General features: G+C 37.5%; 1 protein-coding gene across 8 annotated transcripts; it reads left to right on the top strand.

The window, feature by feature from the left end:
* The first annotated feature begins 3,089 nt into the window (after positions 1 to 3,089).
* LOC136234894 (uncharacterized) lies at positions 3,090 to 22,624 on the top strand. 8 transcript variants are annotated; one of them, XR_010691519.1, is made up of 4 exons: positions 3,093 to 3,963; positions 15,048 to 15,128; positions 15,984 to 16,046; positions 22,295 to 22,624. XR_010691519.1 is itself a non-coding variant. In XM_066024394.1 (3 exons), the coding sequence occupies exons 1-2, from the start codon at positions 3,492 to 3,494 to the stop codon at positions 16,022 to 16,024; spliced, it is 513 nt and encodes a 170-aa protein (XP_065880466.1). In that variant the 5' UTR covers positions 3,092 to 3,491; the 3' UTR covers positions 16,025 to 16,046; positions 22,295 to 22,584. The 8 variants fall into 8 exon arrangements, 7 of the variants coding, with proteins under 7 accessions (XP_065880464.1, XP_065880465.1, XP_065880466.1 ...); XM_066024394.1 differs by lacking the exon at positions 15,048 to 15,128 and having other exon boundaries at positions 3,092 to 3,963; positions 22,295 to 22,584; XM_066024396.1 differs by lacking the exons at positions 15,984 to 16,046; positions 22,295 to 22,624 and adding an exon at positions 19,692 to 21,348 and having other exon boundaries at positions 3,092 to 3,963.
* The last annotated feature ends 12 nt before the right edge of the window (positions 22,625 to 22,636 follow it).

Genomic DNA, 22,636 nt, shown 5'->3' on the forward strand with positions numbered 1-22,636 from the left:
CATGTAGCATTGATCATGAGCAATGTTATCAAAACCGGACCGGATATCAAACCGGATTTATAATTGGGTCAAGGGTCACTTGGTCAGATCGGATGACTCGGATTGGTCGGACCGGATAACATAATAAATAAATAATATATATATATATATTAAAATTATTTTTATAAATTATATAATCCAAACATTAACATAGCATGTATAAATTGTATATGATCTAGGTTATAATAATAATATACTTCTGCACTACATGGATATAATTATTTTAATAATAATAATAATATATTGATGGTAAAGTTTTGATCTTTCTATAACAAAAGGAAAAAAAAAAGAGCATGGCCAACGTTAAAGTTGTGATTTCCATAAAATAAAACTGTCCCACATCGGAAGTATTGGAAAAAAGCCATTCAAGATGGCGCTATAAATACAGCTTTAATATATGGCCACAAAATTGCCAAAATAAGTGGTGAGAACCGCTGCAGCAAAGTTTTTTTTCAATTGACCCGGAGTCACACCGGTTTCCGGATGGATTGCCGGTTTCCGGTTTGATTCCGGTTCACACCGGGTTTTTGAAGGTTCATTAACCCAGTGAAGCTCGGACCGGATCTTCTGCCGGTTTTCGGTCAAACCGGTCCGGTCCGAGTTTGATAACATTGAAGTTTCCTAGTGCCCGTGCTACTATTTCTGAAAATAATCCAGAAGAGAGTCCATATATTTGCACCCAAAAGGACACATGAGTCATAGGAGCTTCTGTAGGTAATTCACCCTCCTTAAGTGCATGCAATATCAACAGGTGATTGTCGAAAGTCCAAGGGCCATTGTCGACAATCCATTTTAGGCCATAGTGATGAAAGAAGCGAAACAACATCAGCTTTCCTCCAATTTCCATAACCGCTAGTCCCTTTCCCGGCCGCTATATACTGGCCATTCTATGTTTGAAAATCTAAAAATTAAAGTTCCTGTCAGTGACTAGCTAGCCTACGAAGCACAGTTTGTAGTCGATCTCCACCCGACCTTCGATAGATTCCGGAAACTCGAAACCATCATCAACAATCGTTAGGTTCTGTAGCTGTTCTTCCATAATTCGATAGTAGCAAACCCTAGCCGTCAGTTTGACGTAGAATATTAGACTCCCACTCGAAGAGGAACGCTCTCAACAGGAGCAAAAATATTTAGTTTTTATTTAGCGACTAAGTTTTTTAATAACCAAACATCATTTACTTTCTTTTATTTTTGGGGAAAAGTATAAAAGTTTGGATTTGTAAAATAATTCACGTGGTTTAAAAGTTTGTAAATAGTATGGTCTGTGCTTTTTATAGTTTACATAGTCATTCTTTCAAAAATTGTTTACAAACCTAGTCTCGAACGTATTGAAGGGTTGGGGAATGAAATTAAAAACTTAAAACGAAGATTAAAGATTTAGCACAAAGCTCGATTGGTTGGAAAAACAATTTCAGAGGATGAACCGGGCTTTTATTGTAGGAGTTGATTGAATTTGGAATGGTGATTTGGGGTCCTATTTATAGCAAATTCTTCAAGTTTCATGTCCCATAACCTCCGATTTTTACTCCCACCATTCCTGCTAAATTAACTTGAAAAAATGGATAAAAAAAAGTGGGCAGTGATTGCATAAAGGGATGCCACGAAATGGCATCAGGACTTGTCTCCCCATGACCATGACTCGTCTAGCCGAGACGAGGCAATCCAAAGGAATTTTTTTTGGACGGGCTAATCTTTTTTATTATTATTTTCTGTATGTTTTGATATTTTATATGAAATAAATACGATTTAAAAACCACCTCTAACAGGTGCAAAAATGCCTTTAATATTGACGATTAAGAGTAATTTTATTCTTAACATCTAAAATGATGTAATGAGTGATAAAATGACGCACATGTCAAGTATAGATGACAAAATTCATGATTGAGAAAATAGTTTGATAAATTATTTCTCAATTTGCAAACTTTAGACATAAAACTGTTCTTGACTGCCAACATTAAGGATAAAATTGCATCATTTTAGATGCTAGAGGTAAAATTGTTCGGTTGTATTTTTGCCTAGCGGAACATAATTAAATTAGCGATTGTGTTAAAGGAAGAGATAATGAAGTAAAACAATGTTAGAAGAAATTATTAGGAAGAAAAAAAAAAAACTAAAAACAAAGATAAATCTAGAAATATATATGTAAAAAATGAAAAAACCAAGATCTTGTTCAGCTATAAATAAATGTATGGAAAGTATGTGTTTCTATTCACTAATCAAACATGGATACTAAGGCTCCTAATTTTGTTACCTCAGAAAGTGAAGGCTCTTCTGATGTTGGGATAATAGGCAATGAGTAATCTGCCTCTAACAACACCATGCCATTGCATCAGATACCTTCCTTGAGATCATATCTTAGTATGATCTTTGGTCATAACATCGACGAACAAAACTTATCCGCGCTGTTTCAACCACCACCTCCTTCCGATAAGATCATAGGTACGTCTTACATCATTTTTTGAATGTCCTTTTGGGCTTCATGGCTTCAAAAGGTGTTTACACGTACGTACTGAAAACACACTTTATTGTAATACAACCATAGCAGAATCAATTTATTCATGCTTCCACCGCTATACTCTAGGACTACTCCTTCCTTATAACTCTGGATTGTTACAATCCTAATAATATTCTCATTTTATGGCAAGAAATTGTTATTTGGTATGTTTTCATTCATAATATGGTAATTACAATCCTAATAATATCCTCGTTTTATTTATAAGTTGTACTACCTTAAATTAATTAAAATGAGTCACGTTATATTTGGTATATTTGGTATATTTTCATTCATAAAAATGGTAATTACAATCCTAATAATATCCTAATTCCAGAATATTAGATATTTCAGACTTTGATTGATCTAATTAACTTCTTGTCCGATTTGCAGTGAAAAGGGACAGTCCCCTTAACATCCAGGACAACTTATCCGCACCATTTCAACCAAATGTGAGCTCCCATGATATGGAAGGGGCTGCAGTTGATGACCCGGTTGAAGCAGAAACCGTTGGTGGGGATTTGGCTGTGGCTGCTGTTAATGACATTGCTGCTGTGAATGATGACGAGATTACTAACCCGGGCTCAGCAATACGGCGATCGACAAGGAGCATTAAACCGTCTCGCTATTTGGGGGCCGATTATATTAACTAGGCTGAATATAGTTAGGATGGAAAGTGTGGCTTTCTTAGGAAATGTAGTGTCCAAAGATGGAATTCAAGTAGATCCTAAAAAGGTAGAAGCAATCGGCCAAGCATTTTAAACATTTAATGCTAGCAAATATATCATCAGCTCTGCGATTTATGAACAGTAAATCGCGTTCCATCTCCACTTCGCACAGTGCTCTACCCGTGCCGGTGCGGCTCTCAACCGGCCGGTTGTTCAAAGCTTTGGACTTACAGCCCACCCCTTGCTCTCTTCCCCTCACTTAGTTCTTATTCTCAGCCTGGCTTCTCTAAGATATGGACGGAAATTCTTGCCCCCTTGACCCTATATTTTCCGATCTACAGCAGCAAGAGCCACCGCCCACTTTTTCTACTCGATCCGTTGTCGAACCATCTCCCATGAGCAACAAGAAGGCCAAAGGTGCTGACGGTTCATCTGAATCTGCGGATAAAATTGAAATCCTTACTTCTCCGGCCAAACGGAAAACTTCTTGGAAGGGGACTCTGCTCGGGCAACCAGAAGCTGATGCAGTCATGGAATTAGTACCGGAGAATGCCGAGCTCGCTGATTCGGAGTATGAAGAGGAAGAATTTAAAGCCGAGAAGGAAGATGATGAAGATCCAAAATGTCCAACAATACATTTGTCACCAGCAGAGAAGAAATCGCTATGGAAACCTTGGGCTCACTCTCTTATCATCAAAGTGCTAGAGAGGAAAGTCGGTTTCCGTTATCTGGATGCTAGGATTAAAGCTCTGTGGACAGGCCAAGGTACTGTTAATCTAATTGATCTCTCAAATGATTATTATATAGCAAAATTCTCTAATGCTGATGATTTTGAGAAAGCTAAATATGGAGGCCCTTATTTAATAGCTGATCATGTCATGACAATTCAACCCTGGAAACCAAACTTTGATCCTTTTGATGCTGAGGTGAATAGAGTTCTTACATGGGTAAGGTTTCCAAGGTTACCAATTGAATATTACAAACTGCTTTTCCTTAACAAATTAGGGGACATGGTTGGGGATGTTCATCATGTGGATAAAACAACAATTTCGATGGAACGGGGAAAATTTGCCAGGGTTTGTGTGGAGGTCAATCTGAATAAGCCTCTACTGTCAAAATTCAAACTCAGGAATAGAATCTATCGTATTGAGTATGAGGGTCTTCACACAATTTGCTTCGAGTGTGGTATGCATGGACATTATCAGGATAAGTGTCCCTCAATTGCTCAATTAGAAGGCACAGATACAGGGGAAAACAACAATGGTGGAAACGTATCAGACCTGAATAGGGTCACTCGAGAAGAAGTTGCTAATGACTACGGACCCTGGATGACTGCAAAAAATCCAATCAGACTACGAACAAAAGCCTCCCAAAGAATTGACAAAAATGAACTTGCCCCTTCGAACATCCTAAAAAATGCAAGTGTCGCTCCAACTATGGAGAACTCGATTGTCAGTAAGATACCCGACCAACCAGATGCAAGAGGAATGGATATAAAAGGCTCAGGGTTACCAGATGGTGGTGGCTCGAGATTTGCAATCCTGAAGGGGGATGAGGAGGAGGAGGAAATAGAGGAACTAGTTAAAAAGAACAGCAACCAGGATCCAGAAAAAACTGAACCTAGTAAAGGTATGGGGAGTACGAACAAAAACCCATCCTCTACTAAGAAAGATTCGATTCGAGGCCAGGATTCGGAAGTAGACTCGAACCATAAAGATACCAATAGACCGCTGAACTCCAACCCTTCCAAGCAAGGGAACCAGGAGAGACAGAGAGCTTTCGACAAAAAGCTTAAGGGGCAAGCACCTGGACCCGGCTCCACCAAGCCGATGATGGGTCCAAGGATCCAGCATTAAGCTTCCTTTTCTCCTACTTGTTGCTTTTATGGACTGCCTATCTTGGAACGTTCGAGGGGCTACGAATATGGCAACCCGTCTTCACCTCAAGGATTTGCTAAGGTTGCATAAACCTTCCATTTTTGCTTTACTAGAAACTAAAGTAAGCGGATTGGCTGCTCAAAAGATTGTAGATAAGTTTAGAGGCTGGAAGTGTATCCGATCAGAGGCTCAAGGTCGATATGGGGGCATTTGGGTTTTTTGGCAAGACTCGAGGATTCAGCTCCAAGTTGTACAGATGCATCATCAGTTCATTCATTGTGAAATCAAACAGAACGGACAGTTTCTCTGTTTCATTTCCTTTATTTATGCTTCCCATTGTCTTTCCGAGAGGAACATGCTTTGGAATTATCTGCAGGTGATAAGCAGGTCCTTGGACACCCCTTGGTTCCTTATAGGAGACTTTAATGACATTGGATCCCTGGAAGATCAGCAGGGAGGGAGCCAACGGTATGCTAGAAGAGCTATAAACCATAAAGCACACATGGATAATTGCGGTGTGATGGACTTGGGATTTTCTGGAGCTCGTTTCACTTGGCGCCGTCAGTTTCTATCTGTTAGGTTGGACAAAGTCTACGGTAATGAAGCGAGCAGATTGTCGTACACTGAAGCATCGGTCATTAACCTCCCGTTTAGACACTCGGATCATGCACCTATTCTGTTTAAGCTTCAAGGCATTGTTGGCTGTAAGGAGCTCCGCCCCTTTCGTTACCTAATGGCCTGGAAGGAGCATCAGGATTTCAAAGCAGTGGTCAGAAACTCTTGGGGCAGTATTGATCATCCGGTTCTGGTGGGTGAAGAGTTTAAGCGGCAGGCTGAGTTGTGGAATAGAACAGTCTTTGGCAATATTTTCGCAAGGAAAAGGAAATTGATGAAACGTCTAGCTGGGGTTCAAAATGCTATTACTAGAGCCTATCGCACTAACTTCGTTCAGTTGGAACGGTCGCTCCAAAATGAGCTGCTGGCAGTACTGAGACAGGAGGAACTCTTGTGGTTCCAGAAGTCGAGAAGGAAATGGATCACTCAAGGGGATAGAAATACAAGGTACTATCATTTGTCGACAATTATCCGTCGAAAGAATAATAAAATTGAGGCTATTCAGAACGAGAAGGGTGACTGGATTTATATGATGGATGAGATCCGTTGCCACGCGAAGCAATTTTATGAGATGTTATTCACAGAGGAAATGGATCAATCAGGTGGTTCGCTGAAAACTAGCAACTCTTACCTGATTTTGGAAGAAAGGGAGAAAGCTGAAATGTTCAGGCAGATTACTAAGGACGATATTAAGAATGCTCTGTTTGATATGAGCCCTTATAAATCTCCGGGAACCGATGGCATACCGACGGTTTTCTACCAAAAGCATTGGGAGATTGTCAAAGAAAGTTTGTATAAGTTCATCTTCAACTGCTTTTCGGGTAACGAAAACATAGCAGATATTAACCAAACCCTCCTGGTTCTCATTCCCAAAATGGTGAATCTTACTTGTCTCCTCCAATTTCGTCCTATCAACCTCTGCAACGTTGTTTATAAGCTGATTACCAAAATTATAGCAAATAGATTGCAACTGCTTTTGCCTAGAATTATTTCTCCCACCCAAGGTAGCTTTGTCCCGGGCAGACAAATTGGTGATAATATTATTGTGGCTCAGGAGGTTATTCATTTTATGCGTATAAAAAAAGGGAGGAAGGGATTTGTGGCTATCAAAATAGACTTGGAAAAAGCGTACGACAGGCTGAACTGGAACTTCATCCTTGAGTCTCTCCAACAAGCAGGTATTCCAAGCCTTTGGCAGAACTTAACCCACCGTTGCATAACTAGTAGCTCTATGAAAGTCCTGATGTTAGACGAGGTGCCGAACGGCCTCGCCCGGGGGGACCGGGGGGTGGACACCTCATGGCGACGTAAGCGGTGATTGGCGCCGAAAGCAACCAATCGTGGAATCAAGCTGCTCGGCAGGACCGAAGCTCGGAGTATGGAAGAGTCGCCACCCACGAATGGGAAAATGAACACCGATCCCTTGCGGGAGACCGGTGAGGGTTTGGAAAACTTAGGTACGAGCCGAGAAGGCTAGCTCCTTTCCGGAGAAAGGCTACTAGGCACCCCGACATCGCCCGGTTATGAACCACCGGCCTCCTACTCAGCGTGTTAGGCGATAACGGACTAATCGCATATTTCTTTAAGTTTAAAATTCATTTGAAACCTTTTCTTTCTCGCTTTGAAAACCGTTTTGAGCATGCTATTCGAAAGCCATTTTAGTAAAGAATCACCCATTTTGCATAAATTTAAAGTATATAGGAGAGAGAGGGGGAGAAGAAAGAATTGATTTATTCACAGTGTGATTTTATGCTTTAGACTATACACTAACTCTACGCTAATCTCATTCCCCAAAAACGAGTTTATTTACATGGTTCGTACCTTAATCGCCGTTGGAACGATTTAGGCACGTTTCAAAACCCCGTTAATGACGTTCACTCGAATCGCCGTTGGAACGACTCGAGCGTTTGAAAACGTTGAGCAAACGTTTTTAATCTAAAATCGTGGTGAAGCATACAAGTCAATTTATTTTGTACAAAAACCATTTAGTTAGGAAAACAATTCAAAACTTCATTATTCACAAAAGCAATTTTAATTACAAGGTTCGCTTAATCCGTCGTTGGAACGAATTAAGGTTTCAAACGTGATATTTTAGAAACGATTTAAAAACAACAAGAAAACATTATTTACACTTTGGGAATATCTAGAAAAGCTTTAATTTACACAAACAAGTTAAACTCCTTTTTGTCTTTTATTTTCCCTTTTTCACTTAATTATCCTTCATTTGAATATAATGACAACCATTAATAAATTAAATCCAAATTCACCCAACCCAAAACATTTGAAATATATATATATAGATGTCAAAAGGAAAAGAATGAATATATACATATATATACATTTTTAGCAAAAATGGTAATTATACCTATAGATTAAGAATGAGGTAAAGAGAAGATATATATATTATGATTATTAATAGGTAAAAATAGTAATGAAAATAATACTAGATATAATACACTTTTATTTTAATAAAACAAATGTAAAAAAAAAGAATGAAAAAGGTTCATAAATAAGAAAATAACATTTAACCCCAAAATAGTTTTTTACATAATAACTATATGGAAATTAACCCACCCAAATGTACATCCCAATATCAATACCCAAAATAATATCTAATAACCCAAAAGCATTTATTAATTATCCCAAATGGGCCAAGCAAATAATCCACAAAAATACTAATTAGATATAGCTTAAATGAGTTTAAAGAAAACCTATATATATATATATATATATATATATATTTTTTTTTTTTTACAAAGTTAGAATAATATAAATAATACCCAAACACAAAATGAGTAAATATATAATAAATAATTATTAGTTATATACCTCCAAAATAATTTTAATAAAATAATTACATAATTATATATACATATATCAGGGACCAAATATCAAAAAGGTTAAGAAAATGGGGTTAAAAGGTATTTTTTCGAATTCCAGCAGCTTTACCGACGGAAAATCCGTCGCTAAACTCCTTTACCGACAGAAACGGAAGAATTACAGAAACAGTTCCTATATTTTTCAGATTTGATGAAAAACCTTAGATCTACTCTATTTCATCATTTTAGCCCCCAAACTATCCCAAATCAGGTCATGGTTTGTAACGGGGGATTCTAAAATGACGTTTTCTTGAAAATAACGGTTCAAAATGTTTATAGAACAACGGATCTACGACGTTTGGATCCCGAACTACCCTTGAATCGGGTCACGGTTCGTATTGGGATCCAAACGAAGTTTTTATTTCAAAACCAAAACCAAATACTTGTTCAAATGCAAAACGAAAAATTAACTTAACAAATCTAAACAATAAAAGTGTAAAAAACAAGTAAATAACTAGATCTAAACAACAAAAATGTAATAAATAATTAAATGGGTCTAGTTCCTCGGATTATTACCTCTTCAATCGGTAATGGGGATCCAAATCAAGTCGATTGATTGTGTTTTGAGTCGGTTTTTTGTATTTTTGGGAGAATTCGGGTCTCGTTGAATTTTTCCAGGGGTTCGGGTCCAATTTTCTTCTCCCACAATGCTTTGGGCTTTATCCTATTTATAGGCATGAAGCCTTAATAATTAAGCTACCTTAGCTTGGAGCCAAGGGTAGGCTCCAAGCAAAGCTAAATTAGCATACAAGGTAAGCTAATTTGGCTTAATTTCATTTATTGTATTTTACTCTTTGTCTTTTTCTTTTTTTTTTTTTTTTTTAAATTAGTGCACTTGGCATTCGGCCAAGTGCAGCAAAATGCACTTGGCCGAAGCCAAGTGCCATGGGGCTGGGCTTGGGCGGCCCAGCCCCCGTCACGGGCCGTCCAACGGCCCGTGACGAAAAAAACGGCCCCCCAAGTCGTATATATAAAAATATATAAATAAATAAAAATAAACTTAACTAAAACTAAAAAAATGATTTTTATCAAGAACGATTTTTACCAAAACTGATTTTATAAAATTAGCTTTTATAAAATCGGTCTTTTTACAAAACTCTCTTTTTATTTTTCGAGTTTTAAAACAAAACCCTTATTGACCCGAAATTTTATTAATAATAAAATTAATAAGAAAATGACATGAAATACTCCGAACTCGGCGAGACGATTTAAGATTTCATTCGCGGAACCGATTCGACCGTCGCTCGATTTAATTTTCGAATTCAACCAAGCCAGCCTCCACGGTTCCTTCGAACAACGTTTTTTTTGCTTATTATTTTTATTGACTCATCGTTTATTTCAATCGACTGATTTGGATTCCTTTTTATAATTTTTCTTCATCGGTTCTCCGACCCCGGTGTCTACACCTGATAAATGGTGAGATGACTGAACCTTTTCTTCCTTCTCGAGGGATAAGACAAGGGGACCCTATCTCCCCGTATATCTTTGTTCTTTGCATGGCCCGCCTTGATCACTTGATGCGAGATGCCATTGATTCAAAGACCTTGAAGCCCATTCGGCTCTCTCGAGATGGCCCAGATATTAGCCACTTGTTCTTTGCCGATGACCTTATGATCTTTCTTGAAGCTGATATTTCCCAGATAACAAGCTTTATGGAGATAATGAATGCGTTCTGTAGGGCTTCAGGCCAAAAGATTAACATTCTCAAGTCCAAACTCTGTGTTTCCAAAAACATCACGGATATTCTGGCCCGTGGTTTAAGCAATGCATGTGGCATCCCCCTTACGAAATGCCTTGGGAAGTATTTGGGTGTGCCTCTTCTCCATGACAGAATCAAGTTAACTACCTTTGCTGAAACTGTCAATAAGATGCAATCCAAGCGTAGTTCATGGAAAGCTAACTCTCTCTCTTTGGCGGGTAGAACCACGCTTGTTCAATCGGTTACCTCAGCTGCCCCAAGTCATATTATGCAGACCAACATGCTTCCAAATGGAATTATGAAAAGGATGGATAAGTTAAATAGAAGTTTCATTTGGGGGAACAATGGTCAAGAGAAGAAAATACACCTCCTTCCTTGGGAGATAGTTTGCCAACCAAAAGAAAAAGGTGGACTAGGAATCAGGAAGGCTAGCGACAATAACAAAGTTCTTCTTATGAAGCTCCTTTGGCGCATTTGGAAGGAGCCTAACTCTTTCTGGGTTACTGTCTTAGCTTCCAAGTATAAAAATGATATGATCTTTGGCGGCAGTAAGAGGCTTATCAGAAACCGCTCCCACTTGTGGCGGAGTATCAATGGGGTTTTTAACGATTTCTTCAATGGTTTGGCTTAGAGTATAGGAGATGGATCTTCAATCTCATTCTGGGATGATGTATGGTTGGATGATAGGAGGCTGAGAGAGGTTGTTATAACCCCTGTTCCTGATGAATTATCTGATTGGAAGGTTGCCGATTTTTTAGATGAACATGGCAGAGGGCAGTGGGACTTATTGGAGGGCTTACTAGAGGAAAGGACTCTCCTTCGGCTTAGATGCACTCTAGCTGTCAGAGATGTTGAGGTAAGGGACATGCCTCGCTGGAAAGGCTCTCCTTCAGGGATGTACACTTGCAAATCTGCCTATCAGATGATGGTGAACGAGACCACTAGCCCTGAACCTAACAAGACTTTTCAACTAATCTGGAAGTTGAGAGTCCCGCAGTGTAATAGAACATTCGCTTGGCTATGCACACATGATAGACTTCTTACTAATGTTGAAAGGAAGCGACGCCACTTGATTGAGTATGGTGCATGCACTAGATGTAATAGTGTGGAGGAGACACTCACACACGCACTACGGGACTGTCCAATTAGTGCCAAAACTTGGAAAGTTCTGATACCACAGGTACAGTGGAGAACTTTTTTTGAGATGAGAGGCGAAAACTGGTTTATAAAGTGCATTGAGAAAGTAGATAGTTTCTTTGGGGTAGCTAACTGGCAATTATACTTCCTGGTGACTACTTCCCTTCTTTGGGAATGGAAGAATAAATCCATTTTTCAACCCAATTTCGCTATTCCCTGGGACAAACGAACCCTGATTAACAGACGGGTGGAAGATTACCTTTCAAGCTGGGTTCATACCGTTGAACAAGGAAAGGCTAAGGAAAAAATCGATGCATGGATCAGCTGGATACACCCGCCTGAGGGATACTTTAAATTGAATACTGATGGTTCTAGAAGGGAGGACTCGAGCAAAATCGCTGCGGGAGGTGTCATCCGGGATGTGAATGGATGGTGGGTCAAAGGCTTCGTGCATAATATAGGAAGATGCTCCTCATTTGAAGCCGAACTTTGGGGTATTATTACTGGTTTGAAAATGGCTAGAAATCTGGAGATAAAAGAATTGTTGATTGAATCTGACTGTTTGGAAGTGGTGAAATTCATAACCCAAAAATGCCCTTTACACCATCCCTCACGGTCTTTAATTCGTCAGGCACAATTGCTTTTGTCCCAATTTCATGACGTGCAGATTAATCATATCCTTCGGAAGGAAATCAAAGTGTCGACTGTCTAGCGAAAAAAGCTCATGATTTTCCAATGGGGGTAACAGACCTTTTTGCGGCTCCGGTGGATATGCGAGAGGTTCTATCTAGAGACATAATGGGGCACGTCGTGCCCAGGCGAGTTGCTGCTTAAGGCAGCCTGTTTGTTGTTGTTGCTGTTTTTTGGGTCTTCCTGAATTTTCTTTTTTCTTTCTGTCCTTTTGTTTATTTTCTGATGCTGGTTTTTTTTTGCTGTTTTAGCTTTGTTGCTGCTGTTTGTTTTCTAACTCATTGTAATACCAAAAAAAAAGGTAGAAGCAATCACCAATTGGAAGAGACCTACTACAGTGACAGAAATTCGTAGTTTTCTGGGTTTAGCCGGCTATTATAGGAGATTTGTTCAAGATTTTTCCAAGATAGCTGCACCTTTAACTCGGCTAACTCAAAAAAATATTCCTTTTGTATGGTTAGAAGCATGTGAGAATAGTTTTCAAAAGCTAAAGGAATGTTTGACTTCAGCGCCGGTACTCACTTTACCATCTAGATCAGGAGGATTCACTGTATATTGTGATGCTTCTAGAGTTGGCTTAGGCTATGTTTTGATGCAAAATGGTAGGGTTGTAGCATATGCTTCGAGACAATTAAAGAAATATGAACAAAACTATCTAACTCACAACTTAGAGATGGCAGTAGTAGTATTCGCACTAAAGATCTGGAGACACTATCTGTATGGAGAAGCTTGTGAAATTTACATTGATCACAAGAGTCTTAAATACATATTCCAGCAAAGGGATTTGAATTTAAGGCAGAGACGTTGGATGGAACTTTTAAAAGATTATGATTGTGCCATTTTATATCATTCTGGTAAAGCTAATGTTGTGGCAGATGCTCTAAGCAGGAAATCTTCAGGAAGTCTAGCTCATATTAGCTCTAGAAAGAAGGCCTTGATTAAAGAAATGCACGATCTATATGATTCTAGAGTGCAACTAGAGTTGAATCATCATGGCATATTCTTAGCTCACTTTAAGGTTAGATCGGTATTACTTGATAGAATCAAGGCAGCTCAAACAAGAGATCCTCAGTTGTGAAAGATTGCATATGAATTGAATGATGGTGAGGCTCGAGATTTTAGAATTGATGATGGTGGATGTCTATGGCATGGAAAACAATTGTGTGTTCCGAATGTACATAATTTAGGAAAGGAGATCATGGAAGAGGCACATTTTGCAGCTTATAATGTACATCCGGGTTCTACTAAGATGTATCAAAATCTTAAGAAGTTGTATTGGTGGAATGGTATGAAGCGAGATGTAGCAGAGTTTGTATCTCGATGTTTGACTTGTCAACAAGTGAAACTCGAACATTAGAAGCCTTCAGGATTATTACAACAGTTACCTATTCCAGAATGGAAATGGGAGCGAGTAACCATGGATTTTGTAGTTGGATTGCACCGTGCTTTAATCGGATATAATTCTATTTGGGTCATAATTGATAGATTAACCAAGTCAGCGCATTTTCTTCTAGTAAAGACAACATATTCAGTGGCAAAATTGGCACAATTGTTTGTGGATAAAATTGTTTGCCTACATGGAGTACCAGTGTCTATTGTGTCAGATAGAGGCTCGGTATTTACTTCAAAATTTTGGGAAAAACTCTAGAGTGCTTTGGGCACGAGATAAAATTTTAGCACAGCTTTTCATCCACAAAAAGATGGTCAATCTGAAAGAACAATCCAAACACTAGAAGACATGTTGAGAATGTGTGTCTTGGACTTTGGCGGTCATTGGGATACATATTTGCCTCTCATTGAATTTGCATATAATAATAGCTACCACTCAAGCATTCAAATGGCTCCTTATGAAGCATTATATGGTAGAAAGTGTAGATCTCCTTTATGTTGGGAAGAAGTTGGTGAAAGGAAGCTTACTGGTCCCGAGATAATACAAATAACTTCTGAAAAGGTTCCTATCATTCTTCAAAGATTGCAAACTGCCTTTAGTAGGCAGAAAAGCTATGTGGATCCAAGGAGGAAGGACGTGGTATTCATGGATGAGGACTATGTTTTTATCAAAGTGTCACCAATGAAAGGAATCATGAGATTTGGAAAGAAAGGAAAGTTGACACCCAGATACATCGGACCATTTGAGATTTTGAAGAGAATAGGTGAAGTTGCATATCAATTAGCATTGCCTCCTAACTTATCACAGGTTCATCCTGTGTTCCATATATCAATGCTAAGGAAATATGTTCTTGATCCTTCTCATCCTCAAGCGATAGAAGTTAGTGAAGATTTATCTTACGAGGAGCAACCAATGGCAATAGTGGATCGTCAAGTTCGCCAACTTAGATCAAAAGTTATCCCAATGGTGAAGGTGTTATGGAGTAACCATTCTATGGAAGAGTGTACTTGGGAATCCGAATTAGAGATGCAGAACAATTATCCTTATCTATTTCAAACATGAGGTTAGTCCTTCAATTTTAAATTCGAGGACGAATTCCCTTAAGTGGGGAAGAATTGTAATACCCAATTTATATGTATAAACTAGTTGCTAAAATAAATTAGTTAGAAGGAGGTAAGACTAAAGTATAATTACTTTTGAGAAAGTTTTAAAAGATATTATAAATATAGGGACTATTATGGACATTTGGCCAATTTTTTTAAAATAAGGCCTGTAATAAATCGGAAGATCAGGGATCATCTTCTTCCCTATACCTTCAAGTCTCATTTCCATTCTCTATCCTTCTCTAACCTCAATCTTCCTCCTTTCTTCACCATTTTTGGCGTTCTTTATACCGAAATGAAGCTCTCAACTCCAGCTATAAGTGCATGTAAGTTTTATGGTGAGATTTTGACTTTTTAAAAATCGTTTAGAGAGAGAAAAATTCATCACTTTTGCTATTCTCTCTATTTCTCGGTCCTATATTCATTATTTTGCAATTCTAACACAAAAAATGGACTCAGGTGGTCGATTTACCTATGGATACACTAGATTTTGATGCATGCAAGGAGTTTTGAGGAGTAATCGGAGCTACACCGGAAAAAGTAAGAAATCTAACCAAAGTTTAATTTTCCGGTCGATTTTGGGTGTTTTGAGAGTGATTCTAGACTTCTGGAATCATAAGGAATAAAGTGGTATAGTTAGTTTCTCAAAACAATTAACTTTAATTTTTCCGATAGGCGGATCTCGAACACCGGTGATATTTCCGGTGACATATGAAATAAGTGCAGAAAAAATTATTTGGTTAACTTTAGAATGTTCTAAATATTATTTGGAGCAACATTAATTCTTGGACTTTGGCCAAATTCCTTACCGTTTAGTCTCTATAAATTACGAAAGTATATAGTTGGGTGAAATTAAGAAAAATAAATTAAGTTGGGTTAAAAATAATTTTTGGATCCTTATTTAAAAAAATATTCAGAATATATAATTTTAAAAATAAAGGTTGAAGGGAGATTGGACTAAGCATAATTAATTAATTATGCTCTTAAGATTATTGGTTAGTTAATTTGGTTGATATAGATATTATGAAAATGAATTATAAGTATATATGTTTATATGTTGTTTGATGATGAGTAATTTTGGGAGTAAAGTATTGAAATTACTGACAGTTATGGAACTGTCGGATGATTGATGTCCAACCGGGTTGATAAATTGTAGTTTATGGAGTCCCGGTTTGGACTTTGAATATTTTTGAATATAGAAGTGTATTTTATTGCAGGGTTGACCCTAGTCATTACTAGGAGGATGTCCGTTTTATAGATAAGACTCTGCCGAATTTTCGGTAGACAGTCTGTAAAACGAGACAAAATAAATTTTTTTTTTTGGTAAGAGACAAAATAAAATTTAATATTTCCCTAACCATATATAAATTCTAAAAATAATATTATCTCTTTTAGATACTCAACCGATAGGAGGATGGGCAGTACCTGAAAATTAGGACAATCGGCTAGGAGCAATTTGTGAGTTAATTATATGTTTTGCATTTTTAACTTAGCATTTGCATTCATAATAAATTATTTCATGATATTTCAAGTAAAGTATTATTTTCACTTATAAAAGTGTATTATTATTTATAATAATTTATACGTAATTATTTGTGGATAAATACGTGTTATGGACATGCTTCCTAGTGAGCGGCATCAGGACCTTGTGCGCACAGGCACTATCGGGTTATTGGATATTGATGATACTAGTATTGTGAATGTTGTGATATATGGATAAGCTCGGTTGGATATTCTCGGGCTATATGATATGTGGATTTTGGATTTAAGTGAGGCTGGGTACGGAATCGGTTGAGTTATTCTCGGTCCTCCAACTAACTGGGCGTGTGGTTGGTTGAGTTATTCTCGGTCCCCAGTTATTGGATATGAGTGAAATGGTGATTATTGGTGGATTATTAGATCAGGTATTGAGGTTTAGGGTCCAACACACGTATTAAACCACCTATCTATTTATTTATAAGATAATTTTATGAAAAACATATTGTGTGATCACGTATATTATATTTTTTTTTTGAAAAGGAATATCATTAATTAATCAAAATTGGACAAAAGTTAAGTACAGATAATGGTAAAGAATGAAAAACAGTAGGCCTGACATGTTGAGAAGCCGCCCTTGCTAAACCATGGGCTAAACTATTTGCCTGCCTTTTGATAAAATGGACAGAGAATCCGCTGTTGGTTGAAAGTAGCCGACAACAGTGAGCAATAAGGTCGCCAAACTCCGAAAGATTCGGCTGATGTGAATGAAGAGCTTGAATCGAGAGTTGGGAATCTGTTTCAAAAATAACATTTGAATATCCAAGATCAATCATCCATTCCAAAGCTTGCAGCAAAGCCCATGTCTCTCCCTCCCTGCTCTCCATCAATCCTTCGGTGAGGTTCGTCCTAGCACTGATAAAGTTCCCGGTGGAGCCTCTTAAAGCCGCGCTGCATCCCGACAAACCCAGAATGGTGAATGAACTGTAGTCTGTACAGCAGGAAACCAAGTGCGAAGGGGGGCGATGCCATTGGGTCTCATAGCGTCTTATGGAGGGGCGTTGGTCCGTAATTCCTCTGCGTTTCTGTGCTAGCTGCCAGTCTGCAAGACTTATGTATCCGATGATCACGACTTGGGCTGCTGTTGTGCTCGCCTGTCTCTAGATGAAATCATTTCGTGATTCCCACCACCACGAGAGCAACATCATAAACTTCTCCTGTCTCGATTTACCAGCGGACCTGCACAGATGAAAGAACAAGTCGAAAAAGTTGTCTGTATCAGCGGCAGTAGCAGCGATTGGAGCAAACAGACCCGATGCCCTGCAAAGCTCCTGAACCTTCGGGCAAAGCCAGAACAAGTGCCAGATATCTTCAATATCATGTGAGCAAAAGACACAAACATCATCAATTTGAACACCTCAACTCTTGATTTTTGCTCGGGTAGGGACACAGTCGTGTAACAGCCTCTAGCAGAAGTATCTGACTTTATAGGGGACAGCAGCAGTCCAGATAATCTCCCAGGCACCCTCTCTTTGCAAATCCTCATCTGTTGTTAACACTGTAGTTTCCAACCTGTAGGCACTCTTAACAGAGTACATGCCATCACGTGAGCCATGCTAAATGATTTTATCTGCTCCAATTCTCGTTCGTACAGTGGATCTACAAATGGCAGCAATATCCTGTTCTGAGAAAAGCTCCTGTAGTAACTCTAAATCCCAGTCAAAGGAGCGTGGAATAAATAGATCACTAACTGTCAGTTCCTCTATTCCTTCAGGCATAGGCGAGGTAATCCTCTGATAGTGTTCATCCCGTAACCACTAATCCTTCCATACATTAATCCTTTGACCATCTCCGATTTTCCATCTCACGCCTCTTTCAAGCAGAAGTTGAGAGCTCTCCGCCAAATATAGCTAGGTGAGTTTCCCAGCCTAGCAGTTAAAAAATCCCCATTTGGATAATATTTAGCTTTGTAAACTTTGCTGACAAGAGAATCTGGGGATGACTGTAGCCGCCATCCTTGTTTACCTAATAATGCTAGATTGAAAGCAGAGAATCTGGGGATCACGTATATTATATTATTATTATTATTATTGTTGTTGTGTGTGACATAAATGTTAATTACTCATGCATTGCATATAATTAATTCACTATAGGAGGTTTGACTCCTTTAATTTTTCAGGTGACTAGAAGTCTGTTGCAGCCCAATATCTTCTTTCGGGCGGCACACCTATCTTTATTATGTATAGCCTTTCTAGTTAATATAAAAATTTTAATTCTAGACCGCAGTACCAGATATACTAGTATTTATTTATATTTGGAAATGACATAATATTTAATATGTATAAAAACTTAAAAGAAAAAGAAATGAATTTATGTATATTAATTATCTAAGATAAATTAGGCTTGCTACGGGTTCCGGTAGCTTAAGCTTACCCGTTCCCTAGCGCCGGTCACGGTCCATGGGATGGGTCGTGACAAAGTTGGTATCAGAGCTTAGGTTAGAAATTGTATGACCTACTATGATAGAAAATCTGGTTACTGCGGAAATAGGTTTCGAATTCGTCTTTGACAGTCTTCTTATAACTAGAGTTCAGCGTACCGTAAGAGTCTGTTATTTTCTAATCCTTCCTTGTTTATTCTCAGAATGAGGCGATCAATATCTAGAATAGTTTAAACTGAATTAGTAAATGAACCAATTACACAAGATCTTGATGATGAGATTTTTGTTTGTCAAGAAGGTAGTGATTTACCACCCCTAACTACCTCTTCAGAGGAGAAGAGGCAAATAAACTAGAGGACTAAATAAGTGGGACCTTATTTGAACCAACGGGTTCGATAATAAGAAACAATTTTCTCTAGACATACAAGCGATTTAAAATTCAATCAATTCTTTCCATTGTTCTTCATTTGTTCTACCAGTATTACATTTCTCCTCAATCTCCGGTTAACCAAACTGCTATTATATTTTTGTATGAATTGTGAATTGAATAACAGGTCTTTGCATCAAAATCTATCTTATTTTTCCCTCCATTCCTTACTGCGACATGTATATCCATAATTTGGTTCATTTTCTTACATGTCTCCTACGAACCTAGAACTTATTAGCCCTATCGATCATCTATTACCTTCGTACCACCACACAACTATTCACCTCAACTCAACTTGTACAAATTTTGATAAGATGATAATAGATTAATGGAAGTTATTGCGGTTTATGTCAGTTGAAAGGGTTTCCATAATGATTCATATGCATGATGGTGTCACAAATGACCATATGGACTAGCTAAATTAAGTAAAGAAAAATGCAATGGCTATCTTACTACCTGTATGGTAGAATACCCTTTAAAAAAGTGATATATGAGTATGGGTTAAAGATCATATTTAATCTTAAATGGAAAGTATGACGTGGGTTAAATTTAAGAAATTATTTAATAAGTCGTCGTTATACGAAGAAGATTTTTTTTTTTGCAACTATCAGGAAATGATAATAATATCCATGGCATAAATTATAATGGTCCTTATTATGTTACAACCAATAGGTATTTCGTAAGGTGTGTGAGAATATATCAAATAATGTTCGCAATAAGAATTTTAACCTCCTTTTTCAACGTTCTTCATCTAGTGCAGTGAACCAAACTTCTTATTCAAATTGGGAATCTTTCTACATCGTCTCAATTTTAGAATGTGCGTGGGATGTTTTTGGATCAACCGAGTCGTTTTGTTTGTAGGGACAAGACAATTGAAAGATTTGTAGTTTGAACAGGGACAAGCTAGAGTGTAATTCACTCTTACTCCACAAGATAATAAGACTTGAAATGTTTCATGAGATGCTATAATATTTTGGATATTGGTGTTACTCATTCTTTTATTGCTCTTTGTTTTCTTATAATAATAAATGATTCCAAAAAGGTTAGAGTTCTCGTTATCTATTGCTACTCAACTAAACAACTCGGTGGAAACAGATCTTGTATTTTCTTCTTATCATATTACGGTAGAAGGAAGAAATCTACTAGCAGATTTGATTTTGTTAGATGTGATTGATTTTGATGTCATTTTGGAAATGGATTGGTTATCTCAATATTTTGCCACTTTAGATTGTCGTGCGAAGGTAGTGAGATTTAACATACCGGGAGATGTTGAATTCGAATTCAAAGGCAATAAGGATACTTCCTCTTCGATTTTGATATCAGCCATAACAGCTAGAAAGTTGTTGCATAAAGGGTGCCAAGGATATTTGGCCTTAGTCAAGGACACAATGGTAGATGAGGGTAAAGTACAGAATGTTCCCATTGTTAATGAATTCCCAAATGTCTTTCTCGAGGAATTACCAGGGTTACCTCCTGAAAGAGAAATTGAGTTTTGTATTGACTTAGTTCCTCGTACTACCCAAATATCCATGCCACCTTATAGAATGGCGTCGCCAGAATTGAAAGAGTTGAAGGAATAGTTGCAAGATTTAATTGATACAGGCTTTATTCGACCTATAGTGTCTCCTTGGGGTGCTCTAGTGTTGTTTGTTAAGAAGAAAGATGGATCACTTCGGCTTTGCATTGATTATTGTTAAGCCCAAAATATACCTAATATATCATCAATAATTACATCAATATTGCTACAAATTCATGCTATTTATACTTGTTTAGAATGCTTTTACTCTCGAATATGTTTCTTTCTTGCAAGGTACATAAATATTTGGTAAAATCCAAATAGGAACGAAAAGAGCTCAAAAACAGAATAAAAACCTTACAAAAGGAGTTAAAAACGACGAAGATCAAATTACACCAAAACGAGGACAAAGACGAGGTCAGAAACAGAAGAAATGTCGAATTCTCGGTTAAAGAAACGAATTCTCGGTTGAGAATTTAATGAAAGCCGCGACCAAGAATCCACAATTCTTGGTCGCGACACGCGTTCGTCCAGATCTCCTTCCCTTCGTCCAAAGACCAAATAAATGCTCCCCCATTCTCGGCCGAGAATTTCCATTCTCGGTAAGTGCAGAAATTCTGCCAAGTACAATGAACACATGTTAAAATCCAAGAAATGCATTCATTCGGGTGGATAAAGACGTTCTTTCACAACGGACATGATCCTTCACAACGGACACGACACTTCAAACACGACTCTTCAACATCTATAAATAAAGAGTTGAAGATATATAGAAGAAAGAGATTAGTATAGAACTTATGCAGAAATTCCGAATCAAGTGATTCCGAATTTAGATTTCCTTTCTGTTCAAAGCAATATGATGTACACACATTGTTTATTTAATAATAACAAACACAGTAGCGTTTAGACATTGTTCAAATTTAGTTTTCATTTTGGTAGTAGATAGACCAGTCTCTATTCCGAAGATTCAGCGAGAAGATTGAGTAGAGAATCCGCCCCTGAGCCTGACAAACTCTAACGAAATCCAAGGAAAGGATTGACAACCCGTTCACTTGCACGCCGTCGAATGTTTTCATGCTCCTTGTTCTCTATAAACTTGTATCAATTTATATTTCATCTAATAAAGTTCGTTCTATTCGATAGATTTTTATGCAGCACTTTGGTAAAGGATCCGAAGTGGATTGCTGGTGTTTTCATTAAAACGTAGTTTAATTCAAAATCTTTACAAGGAAACTTTGTTGAACATTTAGACAAGTTATTATCTCGGTAGAGTTTTAATTTGGTTAAGGAAGCAATCTAAACCAGTTAAGAGGATTGTTGCATTCAAAGCCTAAAAATTAGAGGTTCCGTCATTTATTTCATCGTAATAATTTATACAAAGTTTAAAGTTGTTTTCTTTGCTTAATGCAAACGAATATATTTGTTTACTTTTCTAAAAAGTACTAAACGTTCCTGTCTTGCAAATTCACCCCTAATCAGAAGCATTTTCTAACATTTTCATACTCTAATCTAATTCTCATTCTAGCAATTTCAAAACCAAATCCGATTTAACGATTTTCCTTATTATAAATTTTAAAAGTATATTTAACCAATTCAAAATAAGTTTTTGTTAAAAAACGTTCCATGTGGGATCGATATCTTTTATTACTACAAGCGTATACCGTGCACTTGCGGAAATCGCTCAACAAGTTTTTGGCGCCGTTGCCGGGGAAAGCCAAAATTTTTGACAAAAATTTAGATTTTTCGTATTTTATTTCGAATCTAGGTTTATTTATACTTATTCAAACTTTTATATTTTATTTATTTTAAATTACTAACATATTTATTTTTCACATTCTGTTTTGAAGGTAGTTTTGGTTCGTGCGAAATTTCAAGTTCATGCGCAGTTCTCGAAGTTCAGGCACGTCACCAGATCCTATTGACCCAGAAATTGAAAGAATTCTTAAAAAGAACAAGAAAGAAAAGAAAAAGAAAAACAAAACTCCAATAAAAACTAGAATTACCGAGCCAGAAGTTATGACCACACTTATGGATTATCCTAGGCCAGGAGTGGTCGGTGTAACGAACAGTATAGTTAGACCCCAAATTAATGCAAATCAATTTGAGATTAAGCCAGCTTTGCTTAATATGTTACAAAATAACGTAACATTTTACGGGTTACCTAACGAAAATCCTAAAACCCATTTGAC

This window comes from Euphorbia lathyris, chromosome 7 (genome assembly GCF_963576675.1).
Source record: "Euphorbia lathyris chromosome 7, ddEupLath1.1, whole genome shotgun sequence".
Taxonomy (NCBI): Eukaryota; Viridiplantae; Streptophyta; class Magnoliopsida; order Malpighiales; family Euphorbiaceae; genus Euphorbia; species Euphorbia lathyris.

Coding starts and splice junctions, on each gene's coding strand:
- LOC136234894 (XM_066024392.1), top strand. CDS start 3,492: ATGGACGGAAATTCTTGCCCCCTTGACCCTATATTTTCCGATCTACAG. Junction 3,964..22,294: donor AGCTCTGTGGACAGGCCAAG/GTACTGTTAATC, acceptor TCTGTTTTGAAG/GTAGTTTTGGTTCGTGCGAA.